Here is a 16113-nt window from a genome sequence, read left to right on the forward strand (position 1 = left end):
GTCATTCCTGAATAATATTGATATAGATTTTATAAAAAGGAATAATACGATAAATATTAAAAACCAATCGATTAAAATGGATTGCCGAATCATCAATAATGAAGTCCGTTGCAACATTATAGAATCGTATTTGTACTTTAAAGTGTTAAAAGGTCGAACTTGTCAATTGACGACAGATAAAATTGAATTTCATTAATTTGCGAGTTTACTCAAGAATATTATTAAAATTATTTTTTTTTCTCATGTGTCAGTTACAATGGTTTTGTAGACACGAATATGTTTACTATCGTTTATTATATAAGATTAACATAAAAGTTCGAAACCATAATATTCACAATATTGAATACTATATAATGACGACATACTCCTCTATGCAAAATATTACAAGTCTGTTTTTTTACTCATCGTATATGTAGAGTTAAATTGACATCGAGTATTTTAGACTTTTTGATGTAACTTTACCCTATTTCTATTAATATTCCGCTCTTACTTGAAATTTCGACCAGTAAATCTTCTTATATATTTCTTATACACGTATTAATTATCTATTTAATAGCAGGGTGAGGTTATCTATAGTGGGGATACATATGCAGGAAGGAAAATCCGATAGAATTACAAAACAATTATCGGTGATTAAAATTAAAACAAACTTTTTAGTCAGTTGTCTCACTAATAAAATGATATAAATACACATCCTTGGAAACTGACATCGGATCCGAGATATCCAAATATATCTAATGTAGAATGTCAGCTGGTTTCGTACTTAGGTATATATGTGAATTGTAACAACACAATTTGGCAATCTTTCCCAGACGGCTACAAGCTAACAATCGATCTTTAAAATGTGCTTAACGAATACAACAATAACATTAAATATAACCTCACCTGGTATATGTGTAATAATGTATAACTTGGTGTTTACCGATGTTACGTAGAAGTTAGTAGAAATTGTTGTTTAGATTGATCGTCTATGACGAAAGGATATTGATACGATTTAAATTATAAAGACTCCGCCGTATTTGTCGCGGACTAAGTGGATATAGAAAATATTATATTTTCAAATTTTAAATAAATGATCAGTATCCTTTCGATTTGAAATTTCGATGTTGTGATAATGATATTGATGTATTATCTACTTTAAAATGTATTCTTACTCCTTCAGGGCTCAATTTTTATTATGTTAAGACTACGTTTTTTTAGCACAGGCGATATTCTAATTTTAGTTTTATTATAATTACTACGTGCTTTAAGGGTTTTTTACAACTACTTTTAGATTTATATGTAAGTGATATCTGTCACTAGTCCGAAAGTTTTTTTCTTAAGGTCAATACGGGTTCGTAAGATTTAATAAGTAAAGGGTTCTTGGAATTTTCGCAAATCAGAACAAAGATACCATTTGAAGTTATAAAATTTCATGTCTATATTGATAAAACTACAAAGTTTTATTAATTATTAAATTCATAGTAAAATCAAAATATCTCATTTAAAAAATAAGACTATAATGTAATAATATAAACAGAATTTAAAGAGTAGTACAAGCAAAGTGGCTTAATAAACTGTACATATTAACGAAAAAAATGTTCATAATAACAGGCCTAGTTCAATTCACACATCTCAATTTAGACGGATAACTTTAGACCTACAAAACAAATGCCTAAAAAATAATGTTTTAAGACTGATGCTCCATTTCGAAAAGCTACAGAAAAAAAATAATTAAATAAACATATTTGTAGAAATATTTTCAATGATAACAATGGATAATTAATAGATAATTTTACTTGGCATCTGTTATCATAAAAAGTTAAATTACTTTTTGACATTTAAAACATAAAACACATTTTATTGGAGCGTACCTTTTTTAACTTTTTTATGCGATTAACGTCATCCTAACGAATGGAGTTACTTAATAAACAACGATTCTGTTATTATTAGGTACAATTTTACATCAAATTGCACATTTATACACATTCCACTTGAAAAAATTTATAAGTATACAATCCTGCTATGTACTTACTTTTTGTTTCATTTAAAATAAATAAATGCGGAATAAACTAAATGTACTATTTTTTAGTAAAAAGTGAAAGTTTAAATTAACAAAAGAAAAACTTCAGTGGAATCGCGTTTATGTAGCTATATTTTATAAAAGTTGTTCAATCTCATGAGTGAAAATAATTTTAATTATGTTATTAGCAATCGCCTGGGGATTTGCTCAATTTTATTAAATGTCCATGACCAATGATAAAACTAAATAAAAAAATATTTGGTATTATATAATTTTATTCATTAAACAAATTAATGAATTTGATAAAATTTGATAATATTGATTTCGTTCAAACGTTATTCGGACCAATGATGGATTTAAAGTATAAACATTAAATGAAATATGTTTTTGTTTTGGCCCTGAAATTTAATAATCTAGTCGTTAATTGAATTAATTTACTCTTATAGTTATAATTGAGTATTGTAGTTTGTGTGACGAATAAATATATGAAATGTAAGTGCTTTGTTTTTCTTATAATAATCCCCCAACTAATTAAATAATGAAAAATATCAAATATAGATTTATCTTAATATCAAATTACGGACTTTTAATTAAAAAAGTCTGAGTTATTGTACATTTTGAGATAAATAAACGTAATTCAAATATATATGACTACGTTATAGTGCGAATCGGTTAAGTTAGGTGACAGAGGTGATATTAGCGAAATATTCGCGTCGTACGAAATTCGCTCCGCGCGTGTTACATTTTTTCGTATTATTTATAGAAAGTGAACGGGCGTGAGTGTGCGCGCGCACACGGTGTGGCGCGCGCGGGCCGAGAGGACTGGAGCCCATGGAGCCCCCATCGTTTTCCACCACTGGGCCTCAAATCCTCAGGGCGGCCCCCGGCAGCGACGCTAGTCTCATCGTCCCACTGCCCTCCGGTTCACCACCTTTTGAATTTGAATGGTACGTTCTATTTCTGGACCTATTTCCCCCACTTGTAAATACGAGCTTGTACGTTCAGATGTTTAAATTTAAATGTATTTAAGAAAATATTTTGTTCAAAGTCAGCTGAAGATTAAAATTTAACATTTTTAATACTTATGGAACGCAACGGAAAAGTTCAGTGCTGCAATAATGAGACATAACACTAGTAGATAGAATGCATAGCGACTGTCGTTCTGCGCTTGCGTCTCGCCGGCAAGCGTTGTTTGTTTTTCATATGTCGATGTATAAATGCAGACCAGGAAGCAAATGTGTTGGACACTCGACACACGGCATTCGTTCGTCGAGTAGCAAGCGTATCATCAACTCGGTATCGGTTCAGATGGGATGTTTGAAAGCTATGTAACTATTAAACGGCCGTGTCTGGAAAATGTGCTACCTGAGTAAAAATAAAATTCGGTCAAGTGCAACTCGACTAAATAGTTAGTTTGCGTAAGGCTGTATTGTAATAAACTTATACCGAACAACAGTAATATATGTGATAATATTTATGTTGCAAAATTCATACTACCTAAAATTAGTTATTATTAAAAGAGTTTTCAAATGTATCGTCGTTTTCTCAAATATATATGTGTATACGATTTACGCATACATAATTAACATTAGATTTTTAATTATTCTTATATATATATATATATATATATATATATATATATATATATATATTGATACGCGAACATTGAAAATAGATGATCATTTTTATAGTATTCATTGTAAACGGAGGGGATTTAAAACATAATAAAAAATTTTTGAATATGGTCACTGATAAAATGAACATACTCGGTAAACGTAATATGGTACCTAATGTATTTTTCTAATTTCATACATATCTAATATGAGCATATCCATCCATATCCAAAGCATAAACAATAAATAAAAAAAAAAACAAAAAAACATATTCATGGATAATTATATAAAGTTGTATATTTCTATTGTCTCACATTATTATGCTTATGTTGCTTAACATGAATATCTTTAACCAAAAATAAATATGAGGTTATCAAGTCTATAATTCTTTATTTAGTTGCAGCGCCATCTTTTGCTACCTACTTCAAGCTGCTAATAAGAATCGATGTTTCGTATTGTGTTCTCCTAACGCCACCTAGTTTCTAGTTTGTACTGAAAGTAAACGCGAGACCAGTTTACAGAAACTTTTTTCAGGAACCTCGATGTATTTCGATATATCAGTTAACTCATGAAATTCAACGAAGGTTCTTCTGACCAAGTTTTATATAAGGTCTTTTTTATGCTTAATTCAATAGCCGTTACGTGCAGATACATTATCCACGTAAATCTTATCTTAGCAAGCTTAAAATCTTAATATTGCCTGAATTACATAGTAAACAAATAACGGCGCTAGCGTCGCTTTTTATAAAAATATCTTCTGCTTCGCGCAGTACGCGTTTGTCTATCGCGAACTCGATTCGAAACGCGATGCGCTCCCGCCATGGGCAGCAATTGTTGCAAGGGTGATGCAGCAGGGAAACCCCTGGTGCGGTCGAGTTCATCGATCTACAACAGGTATTTGTGGGTGGCAATCATCATCGGCCAAGAGTATTGCAGTGTTCCATGGGTGCTGCGTAATTTGCGTCCGTACGTAGAGTAGCAGTTCAGTGATCAGTGTTTATCCATTGTGGAGGATGTTACTTTATCACTTGTCATATTAATTACGGTTTTTTAATCGGTATAATAAACATTTGTCGCTTGCATGTTGTTACCATTAAGATATAATATTATATTTTCGTTATTAATACTTCGTAGCTACAACGACATGGCTACAGGCGCATGCGGCGATAAATATTTTAAGGCTTCATTAATTGAAGCTTAATTTTGTTAATGTGAATTTCGGAATGATAATAGTGCCCGACCTTTATAGAAAAAGATACAAAACATATCGTATAAAATTTATTTATGGTTTTTACATTTACGAACATTGGATTCAAAATGTACTTATGTAATACTAGAAAAATAAAGCAGAAGTTTATTTAAAAATATAAGAAACGACTTGGCAATATAATAATCACTGGAGCGTATAGATTTTTAAAGAAAATATTTAAAATCCTCCAGAAATTCAATGATTTCCATTGAGAGATATAATAGTGACAATAAAATTTTAATTACCTACCTAGTTGCGAAATATGAGACTGCAATTAACGTTTTTATTATATTACAAAATCCAATAGGTATCAGATGATTTTGAAAATAAGCGCGAGCGCATATAATAAGCTAACTTGTAAAGTTTTTTTTAAAGCCAGTAAACACGAAAGCCTTTAAGTTTGTCATCGAAACATCTCATATGTCATATATTTAATTAATATATACAATCTACAATTAATCTAAATATAATATTTCACATTTAATCAAAATATGTAATTTTGCATTTCAATTTCTAGTATATATAATAAATATGTAAGTATATATGTTATCGCGTTATTCGTAAAATTCTAAAGTAAAATCAATAAACGCGTTTGAAGATCGGTTTCTTCGATCAATAATATCGGCTTACATAATTATTATTTATTTCAAGATTCATAGAACCTCAATATTAATACTATTTACCACATAAAAAAAACTGAAAATATTTTTCTCATCAGTAACTCAATAAAAATAAACGTGGCTATATTTCTTATGTTCCACATAGTGACTATTTACGTTTACACTTCACCCTGAGACGTTTCACGTAGAGGTCATTCAGTTTCGAGATTTTTATAGATTCTTACTATCTTGATGTAATATTACAATTCATTGACATTTTTCTGCGATTCTTAACGTTCTACGGTTATCTACGTCATATTACGCATTAGTCTTGTCGTATAAAAATAAATGTGCGTACTTCATTTAATTTAATAATAATAATTTATTTTTGTCACTTTAGGTGACAACAAAATGTCTTCCTTAAAATTTGAATGCGATATTACCGCCAAGATTAATAATAGTACACATTGTACGTACTTCCTAACTGATAATATGTATATAATATAAGCATCACGGAGCTTGTTGATATTCCCAGTTCTCACGAAGTGGCTATTTTATTTTCAAAAAGATATTGCTACGAGTTTTGCGTAGGCTTTGTAGGTACTTATAATATATTATATTATACATACATTGTAAAATTCTATACAATGCAATTTCCTAATATTATTCCAATTTATAATGCAATTTCCTTATATGCATGTTATCTGCGTTCATCTTGCAAGTCGTCATATGTACTGTCTACTCACTTCGACATTCCACTAACCATATAACGTGATATAAACTACCAAATCAATATCGCGCCGACCTATTTCCCCCGTACCCTGCCGGCACTGTTATAAACTATAGTATATATATGATATTTATTTTATAAATGATATTTATTTTATTTTATAAATATTATATTGTTTACAAAACATAATAATTTAAAATGCGAAATTAATTTTATTAAAGACACGATGTCTCTGTCACTTTTTTTAGTTGTGTAACTCGTGCGAAACCGGGACGGATACTTAGTTATATATAAAGTAACCTTGAAGCTTGAGAATCAGCGAACACTAAATCCACCCATTTTATCATTTTTATGATCGCGTAGATATTAATATGCCTAATTTATTAATGGTTGTATTCATGAACGCAAGTGCCTTCGCGATGCCGCTTAAATCATCTGTCAAAGATGCAGAGGCCTATATATAACATACGCATTAAATTTTTGATTGGTACTTGGAAATGTATCTGGGGAAATTTAATAAAGATATGAACACCTACAAAATTATGTTGCCCGATGGCCCAGGTAGGATGTATAGGCATAAGGATGAATATGAATCGTCATTATATTGATGATGTATTTAGCTTTACTTTTTATTTATACAAACTTTACTTCATATTTATACAAAAAAATACAGTTTTTTTTTTATTAAAGTTATCGATAATATCGTGGATCTATAATAATGTTCTAACTGAACTTTATCACAACCATACATTTGACTACTTCGACACAAACATGGGAGTCTTGTGCTTCTAGATTAGAATAATGTTGTTGTTTCACATTGAGTTTTTTTTTTTTTTTTTTTTTTTTTTTTTTTTTTTTTTTTTTTTTTTTTTTTTTTTTTTTTTTTTTTTTTTTTTTTTTTTTTTTTTTTTTTTTTTGGCATTGTAAGAAATGTCAACCATCGCTTACATATCCAATGCGCCACCAACCTTGGGAACTAAGATTTTATGTCCCTTGTGCCTGTAATTACACTGGCTCACTCACCCTTCAAACCGGAACACAACAATATCAAGTATTGCTGTTTTGCGGTAGAATATCTGATGAGTGGGTGGTACCTACCCAGACGAGCTTGCACAAAGCTCTACCACCAGTAGTTATTACAAAACCCTGCTATTTAGTTTTATTAGGATTTGTAATTGAGTTATTTGAGTGGAAATGTGTTGTTTAAATCTTCATAATTGATTTAAATTTGGTTAACTTTGAAAAGGTATGAAGTATCAGCTAACAATCAAATCACAAAAACTTCAAAATTTTTAGTTTTAAAATAGATTATATACTTATTATTTCATTACAATTTTGCTATATGATGTAATAAGAACAAGAAGTACCTTTCTGTAAGAATGATTTTCCGTATTATAATGCTGTTACAGAATTTAGATTTGATTTTATAAATTATTACGAATATTTATGTTAAAAAAAAAAACTAAATAATTATTACTATTTTCTTTTAACGTCAATTTATAAATTTTATTTAGGTGATAAAAGCGGATGAGAAAAGCTTTAGTCTAGCCTTGAAATTGCTATTTTCCAACTCTTGCCCTTTATAGCGTTGTAATTAGTGGAAACGGCGAGGGACCGCCGATTTGAAGCGAGTACTGTGCTAAAAAATAAATTAAAAAAAGATCGGAAACATACGTCATATCTTTAATATTAGAGCGTCAGGAGTACGAACGACTACGGCACGATACAAACCGGACGTTTGAAAAGATTGTGTTTGTATGACGCTACCACAGTTTTGACAGTAATAAGTATCGTATCAATGAATACAGAATAAATTAAATTTTGGAATTTTTTTACCCAAACGAGTATTTGTCAATTTTTTTTTTAATGAAAATACATTAGTTATATACTTACATATTACTACGATATTAGGATTTTTAACTACAATTTGTTTTAAGGAATTCTTAGCTTAATTTTGTTCATCAGTATTAGTTTTAATTACGTACTCTAAGCAATGCTAAAAGAAGATGCAAATTTTAGTTCCACCCTCCAATAGCTACGTGTATCATTGAATAGGTATTTTTGAGCTGAACAAAAGTTACGATGGCTCCAAGTTTTAAATCTTAGTCCGTTCAGCGTTATGCTTTATTAAACATGGCAGTTAAGTAATAATAATAGACAGATAATTTTTTTTTATAATCGCTTGGTACCTAGGGTTCGGCAGGCATGAGGGATTTGTAGGACCAACCTTATTTTTTAAATGAGATTAGAATTGACGAAGAGTATGACTAAAAAGGTGTGATTTTTTTTATAAACAAATGCGTTTATAAATAAATAAAATCAACCTAAAATGGCTTATTTTTAAATTACTTTATATATTTTTTATATATATATTCTGTTTTATATTGAAAAAGCTACGTATGACTCTGATGATAACGGTAGATAGTTGCTCCTATTTTTTTTTCAATAATTTGACATTGGCGGTGGAAGAAATATTAACCATCGCTTACATCGCCAATGTGTCATCAACCTTGGAAACTAAGATGTTATGTTTCTTGTGCCTGCAATTACACTGGTTCACTCACCCTTCAAACCGGAAAACAAAAATACCAAGAATAAGTACTGCTATTTTACGGTAGAATTTCTGGTGAGTGGGTGGTACCTACCCAGACGAGTTTGCACAAAGCCCTACTTAGTAAATATACTAGTATCAATTCACAGAATGCATGTATTGGGTAAAACATTATTTTTAACTATTGTTATTGCTATGTGTTTCGTAATGCATAACTCTCAACGGACTAAGATTTGGAAGTTAGCGGTATAGTAACTTTAGCTTAAGCTTTACTTTATTTAGCATAGCTATCCAACGATGTATTACACGTCACTATTGGAGGGTGGGACCAGAGTTCATACAAATCCTGGAATCCTCCTTAGCCTACCAATAAATATGTTCATTCACAAAATTAAATTTAAAATATTTTTCGTATTATTTATGTTAGGGATAAGTAAGACGTGCACAAATATTACATTACATTAAATTTTAATGATGTGTTTGTACATTTTTTGAATGTTATGGACTGTTATGAATTTATTTTTTGTTTGTTACTTATTTTAATTGAGAAAAAAAAAATTCAATAATATTTATGTTGTCTTTTCAAGTCACTATGTGCCAAAGTTCGGTTCGGTTTTTAATGATTACAATTTATTCGTCAGATTATCATAAATAACTTTAAACTTATTGATTAAAATGCAGTGCTTGTTGAAATTGAATATTACAGTGTTGAAATTTATATTTATTAAAAAAACATGCGTTTTTTTTTTTAATTTTTATACCTAACAGTGTGACAAAAACGTCGGTTATGCTAGTAGTGGGATAGTAAATTTCGAATATCCAAACCACTTTACCCCATTTTAGATACATAAATACTATAGATATAGGGCTTTGACTGCCTCGTGCTTTGGAAAGCAGTTAACGCTGTTGGCCTGCGCCTGAACTCTTTTCGGTCGTATCGGATTGCCGTCCCACACACAATTTTGCACTATAATATCCTGCACAGTTGGCTGTCGTGGGAATAGTCAACGTGGCCGAAATCGGTCAAGAAGGCATCATCAGATCTTTATCTGGTACCTATGGTACCTCATAGATATCACTAGAAATATATATAGGAATTGATCAAATCTAAAATAATTAGTGTTCTTTATATTATTATATTTCCAATAGAAGACAATTAGAGAGAATTTTTTAATAATAAAAGCATTAGTGGAAGTGCGAAAAAAGTTTTTGAACGTCTTATTTTAAGGAGTTGTTTTTAATAATGCTTATGTTTGATACCTACTTATCTCGGTCTTTGATCGTTCGTTAATTGGCGTAATCCCAAACGTTTTGTGAATCTTGCGCAAATGGCTACCCAAGCCAAACAGGCAACGTACTACGATTATATATTTTTGTTTACTATATTTTTATCTACGAACGTTCATTATAAGATTTTAAAATATTTTATTAAGTGTAAGAAAAGTTTGAGTTAAATTTTTTTCTTATATAATATCTTAGGCATTCGTACAACAAAAACATTTCAATAATAAATATAATGAAAAAATAAATAATTAAATAAAAACTATTTATATTATCAGATGGATATTTGGAAGACAAATATTAGGTTTTCATTAAGACAGCATGTTAAATAAATTCTTCACGCGGTAACTAGGGAGGGGACTCTCTAGACGTGGAATGGATCTACAAAACCGTTTAATCGACATAAGTATTTTTAGACCGAACCCTAACTTACTACTTTCGAATTTTTATGTGCCTTTAAACATTTTAATGAATCTTGCATAGTGATAAATTTAATCGTGAGATTAGAATTTAGGCTATTTTTAAAACGCTTTAAATATAAGCTTCGCCTGTACGCCCGTTATAAATAAAAAAAAAATCTAATTGCTCGTTTTTAAGCTACTTATTTTTGCAATATAAATTTGATAGTTTGTACGCTTACAATTCTGGTGATGAGGTAGTAATACTACGTGCATCAAAAAAGTTGAAACACTAAATTAAATATTATTTTATAGCTGCACCGAAAAAGTAATGAATAAACACGTAACTAATTTTAGTAGTTTAATTACGTGACGTACAATGCGCATACAGCTTTTTTTACTTTTCTTGTAATCTATTAAAATTATAATTATAACCAGGATTAGGGAGTACCATATATATAAAATCTATGTCTTACGTACAAGACACGTAAAAATATTCCTTTACACTTAGAAGAACCGACTCGTGTTTACCAATTCCTACTGGTCGTATAAAGTTGAACAAATATCAGCTTCAATTTGATATATTATACTTCGTTAAGATACGTTACGAATTTTATAAAGGTCTTCTTGAAGAAACGACAACCCAACCCCCTTCAGTTCTTACTTTATTGAAATAGATTATACTTTATTGTCAAAACTGCATGTGTCATAAGGAATATGTCATGTGGAATAAGTTCCAGAAATAAGTAAATGGAATAATTAAACAGAAGTATTTTCTGTTCAAGAGGAGAGGCTGGTGCAGCAGTGGGAAATGGGACATTTATATATTTTCATAAGAACAGTGAAAACCAGAGACAATTATGTATCTATAACAATTGAAATTTAATAACACATCGCTCTATGACTAAATGTATTGACTGTACAAAATCTGTTAACGTTGTACTAAGCACAATACAGTTCTGAGAAGAGCTGGCGAAATCAAATCAGTGCGATTTATTCAACTATTTATATAAGGCACATCTCATTGCGAAAAAGTTGAGTGTGCTTTAGTGACGCTTAATGGCTTTCGGCATTTTCGCAGACTTTAATTTCTTTTTACATTTACAGTACACTAGTTGATAAAAAAAACTTGATAAATAAATTCACTCGTATTTATAATGTAATTTACAAAATAATTTATAGCAAAATTTCTTTTAGGCTCAGATTGGGGTTTTTTAAAGAAAGTTGTTGCATTGTAATTTTATCCGATCATTTTTATTTTTATAAACTCAAAGATTACAATTCTAAGCTTAACGTTTAGCCTTTTCTAATCAAAGGAGAAGTATAGAGAAATAAATAAGTTTGACGTTTAAACGTTAATGGTTATGATCTTACATAATCTGTGGTATTCTTCATAGATTCGTGAAAAAATGCGTATTGAATGTCCACACGATTATTATCGCTTTGTAAGTAAATTAAAATATAAGGAGAAAATATAAAATATAAGAAGTTATGTTGAATATTGCTATATTATTTATAAATAAAGACATATTAATCAAAAATTGTATGAAATATACAGATGGAATATGTAAATCTAAACAGCGTCGCAGCCGAGATTGCTACGACGCCCACTATCTGTTAATCAAACCCGTGCAAAAAAGTAAATAAAAAAGCGTAAATAATAATAAGAATACTTTATTTCCAAAGCAGTGCCAGGTCTACCAGACCGACAATCCACAACAGGCGGACACTGCAGAGTGCTTGAAACATCATGAATGTTAAAATATACGCGATAAATGTTAGCGGCCCGCGACACCATAACTAAGACGATCCATAACGGTCCAAATTGCAAAGTTTATAAGGCAATATAGACGATGTGGTCGATGACCAGCAAACGATGCAAGACCTTGGGAATTCTATGAATGTCGGTCTTCGGATGAATAAAACCAACACCAGGCTGATTTTTAACGTCTCGATCTCGAAATGAGTTACGATCGGTAACGGGAGCCTAAAGATGCTTCACAGTTTAGTGTATCGCGTTCATATTGTATCTTTTAGCAAAGAGCATTTAAATAAGGAGATCGACAGGCATACAACTTGGATGGTAAATTGAGAAATTACAAGATCCAGTTCGCAATACCGAAATACAACGAAGAATTAAAGTTTGAGACGTCGGATTGCGGTAATGAAAAAGTAGAACTGGGCTGGACACTTGTTTAAACGAAGCGACAATAAGCCTTATTCGTCAGACGTGCAGTGGCATAATGGATCGACGACATTGTCATGGTGCTGAATCAGATGACTTGTAGAAAGAGAGGCTAATATACAATAGTATATAAGAATAATATCCAATAATATATAAGAGATAAAGAATATCTTAAATTATAATTAAGCAAAATTTCTTGCTTCGCTTTCGTCTCATCCAGGCTTCGAAGGCCGGCATGATGGATCCGATGACGCAATGTCTCTACTCCTTTTTCTATTGGAATTAGCTATGGAGGTTAGCAGCATCTAGAAAACGTGTCAGACCTGCTCAAGCGCCGTAAAAAGAGTATAGTTTATGTGGATTTTCTCTTTTTAATTACTAATAGCCAAACTTTATTTTTTTCTAATTGTGGCTGTTTATTATTGAAATTAGATCTCTTAACTTTCTATAAAATAATTTCTGAAATTGCAGTGAATGTAAACGATGTATAATAGTACAGCTATTGTACATAGTTTACATTTACTGCAATTTCTATTCAAAAAAGTTTAAAAACTATGTAGTTTACGTTTGCAAGGTGGTAGGGATTTGTGAAAGTCCGTCGGGGTAGGTACCACCCACTCATCAGTTATTTTACCGCTATGTTGAAATATTTAGTATTGTTGCGTTTCGGTTTGAAGGGTGAGTGAGCCGGTGTCTATCTAACTACAGGCTCAAGGGGCATAGCTTCTTCGTTCCCAAGGTCGGTAGCCAATGCATATGAGCCGTGGTGACTACTTTACATCAGGTGGCCCATGTGCCCGTTTGCCTACTTATAAAAAAAAACACTGTACACAAAGAGTGACGGTAGACTTACAGTAAAGCTACTTGTTTGTTCCTAATGTTGTGTTAAGTAAACTATATGGAGTATATTTTAACTCGCTTGAATAATATGAAGCAAACGCAAAAGAAAATCTCATGCTTTAAGACTATGGAATTATACATTTTTATAGGCTCAAAGAATAGCGTATCTATTTAACCTCTTGGTAGCCGTTTTCCATTGAGTAAACTTTATAAATAATAATATAAGCTGGTATATTATAACCTAATATCATGTCCTAAATAAAAATTATAATTTATACACTTTCTGACGACTTAGAAATCATAAAATACTAATTAATATATTGTTAAAAGGTAAAACTTAATCACGATAAATACACGAGCAACAATCAAATATATGATTTAAAATATATTTTTTAACTTTTATATAGACGATGTCATTAATATTCTTCCCGGGGCTCGAAGCTTTTTTATTTATAGAACATCAATCGATAACGTACTTTGATAAATCTTTTCAGAGATGAAAATGTACTGGTAATAATTATTTTTCATATAATACAGAGCACAGAAAAGTACCAGATCTCCTTCGCCGCAAAGACGCGGTCGAAGCTGCGGGCGGAAAGTATAGTAACCAATAAAGTAAAATAGTAAAAGTACAATGTGAATTAAATGCTTACAAGAAGAAATGATACAAATTTCACTAATTTAACTACAACATAAATTGCTACATACAATTCCTAATTTAAAAAAGGTAAAAAAAGTACAAACTTTTTGTATAGTTCTTTTAATACTCTCATTAAAAGGACTTATGCATAAGTTATATATAAATATAAAAAATTAATATTTGTATCCATTTTAGTCATATTTAAGTAATAAAAAACAAACTAGCTTTGCGCGTCTGTTCGTTTGACATATTATTATGCGGTTATCACACTTATTTAAATGATTTTTGTGGGAAGGTTATAGTATAATAATTAATTTTTATTTGATTTTATAATATTAAAGTACTTTGATGTTTTTTGTAATAAAATATTTATATTACTTTTAAGGCTTAACATGACCACTAAACATAAAATTAATGAACTTTAAAACTTAAAAATGTCTGGAAAACAGAGATCAGTTGAGGATTTGTCACAGCTGCCATTTAATGTTTAAAAAACATTGGTTGTTTTTTAAGACAACATAAATCCATATCAATATATAAATTCTTCGTTATTAAGTACGTATTCATTTTAAGAATTTTCAGTAAATTAAAATTGACATTTACAAAAGCAGTTGTTCAAGGCGTATTAGAGTGTAGGGTGGTATACTCCAATTATTATTGGTTTTGTTTGACACGATGATATTTAGGACATGATATTATTTTGCACGCGCTGCACGGATTGTTACTATCTATATTAGCTATATTCTTTCAATACTAAACAATGACGCAGTTTTAATGTCTATAAAAAGATCTCATTGCCCCCAATTCCTCTTCTAGGAGTTTATCCGTATTGATCATCTATTTATAGTTTTCTCAATATGTCGCGCCAATGCTAGGAAATAAAATTAATATTAAATGATTTGATAGTGCTATTCAGTGTTGGAGACTTAAATATTCTAGCGTCAAGTCAGGCTTAAAATAATACTTCAGAATTAAACAAATCAACAAGCATAAGACAGACTTCAATCATAATTGAATTTGATTGTTAAAAGCCGCAGTCTTACCATTTATTTAACAAAATGGTATGTTCCGAACGTTCGAGTGTAAACTTAGTTTTATTATTGCTCTAGCGGATTTCCTTGTTTGTTTCAAGTCTACAGTTTTCTTTGTGCATCTATTAATAAAATACAGCACAAACAAAACGCTTGGTATCTGGGTCACGTTACAGGAACAGTTGCATTACCAACTGGCTCATACAGTGGTAGGAAGATGATGATTTTATTTATTATCAACTAGCGACCCGCCCGGGCCTTGCGCATGAAGCACAGAGCCGAGAGAACTTATTGATTTTAATTTACTTTTTTTGGAAATGCAAACAAAATATGCACAAAACACGATAATGACTTTGTAACCAAATGACAAAACAATTTAAAAAAACAATTTATGAGCAGTAGATTTATAGATATTGTCGTAATCTATCAGGAGGCACTAATTTATCTTCTTTAAACAATGGGAAGAGACCAAAATCGCACTTTAAAATTATATGTAGAAACTGACATCTTGAATAAAATCAATCTAGATCAAATAAGACAACATAATAATTTAGTCAATATGATGCACGGACTTAAGACAGTAGCAACTTCATTTTACATTTCTCGCAATTATTTTTTAATTTGAGTAAGTTAAGTAAATTTTCTATTGTACTTTATAAAAATAGAGGCTCATGAATAAAATATCAGTACGAATTGTGTCTAATCAATCTATTTTTATCAATTGTAGCGTTTAAATATATAATATATTCGAAACGTAATTGTATGACAAATCGTACAATGTAATTGTGCTACGCGTTTGGCCGCGGCATTGGCGGCTGAAAAGATTATTTTTAGTTTGAGAACTTCTCGGGGACGGGCATTCAGTTTTGAAATGGTAAAAACAAGGGTAGCAAGGTCAAAATTTTACTGTCAGCTAAGTATATAATATTAGTTGTTATGGCAAAAAAATGCTCTTAAGAATATTCATATACATGTCATTTACTCATACGTCGTT

The 16113-nt window shown here is 30.5% G+C and overlaps 3 protein-coding genes across 6 annotated transcripts in view; 1 reads left to right on the forward strand and 2 right to left on the reverse strand.

The window, feature by feature from the left end:
* Positions 1-16113, reverse strand: part of LOC126780716 (pyruvate dehydrogenase phosphatase regulatory subunit, mitochondrial) — a 236825-nt gene that overhangs the window by 140383 nt on the left and 80329 nt on the right. The window lies entirely within an intron of this gene.
* Positions 1-16113, reverse strand: part of LOC126780736 (solute carrier family 35 member C2) — a 98123-nt gene that overhangs the window by 15233 nt on the left and 66777 nt on the right. The window lies entirely within an intron of this gene.
* LOC126780707 (titin-like) overlaps positions 2804-16113 on the forward strand; it is a 46951-nt gene continuing 33641 nt past the window's right edge. For 2 of the 3 annotated variants that reach the window (XR_007670530.1, XM_050505344.1), the window contains exon 1: positions 2804-2949. Coding sequence is in view for 2 of the 3 variants with exons in the window: in XM_050505344.1 (XP_050361301.1) it covers positions 2834-2949 (116 nt within the window). In the remaining variant the exon portion in view is untranslated. Of the gene's footprint in view, positions 2950-4390; positions 4510-16113 lie in introns of those variants that run through there. The other variant, XM_050505346.1, reaches the window with a different exon arrangement.

The sequence above is a fragment of the Nymphalis io genome, chromosome Z (genome assembly GCF_905147045.1).
Source record: "Nymphalis io chromosome Z, ilAglIoxx1.1, whole genome shotgun sequence".
NCBI lineage: Eukaryota > Metazoa > Arthropoda > Insecta > Lepidoptera > Nymphalidae > Nymphalis > Nymphalis io.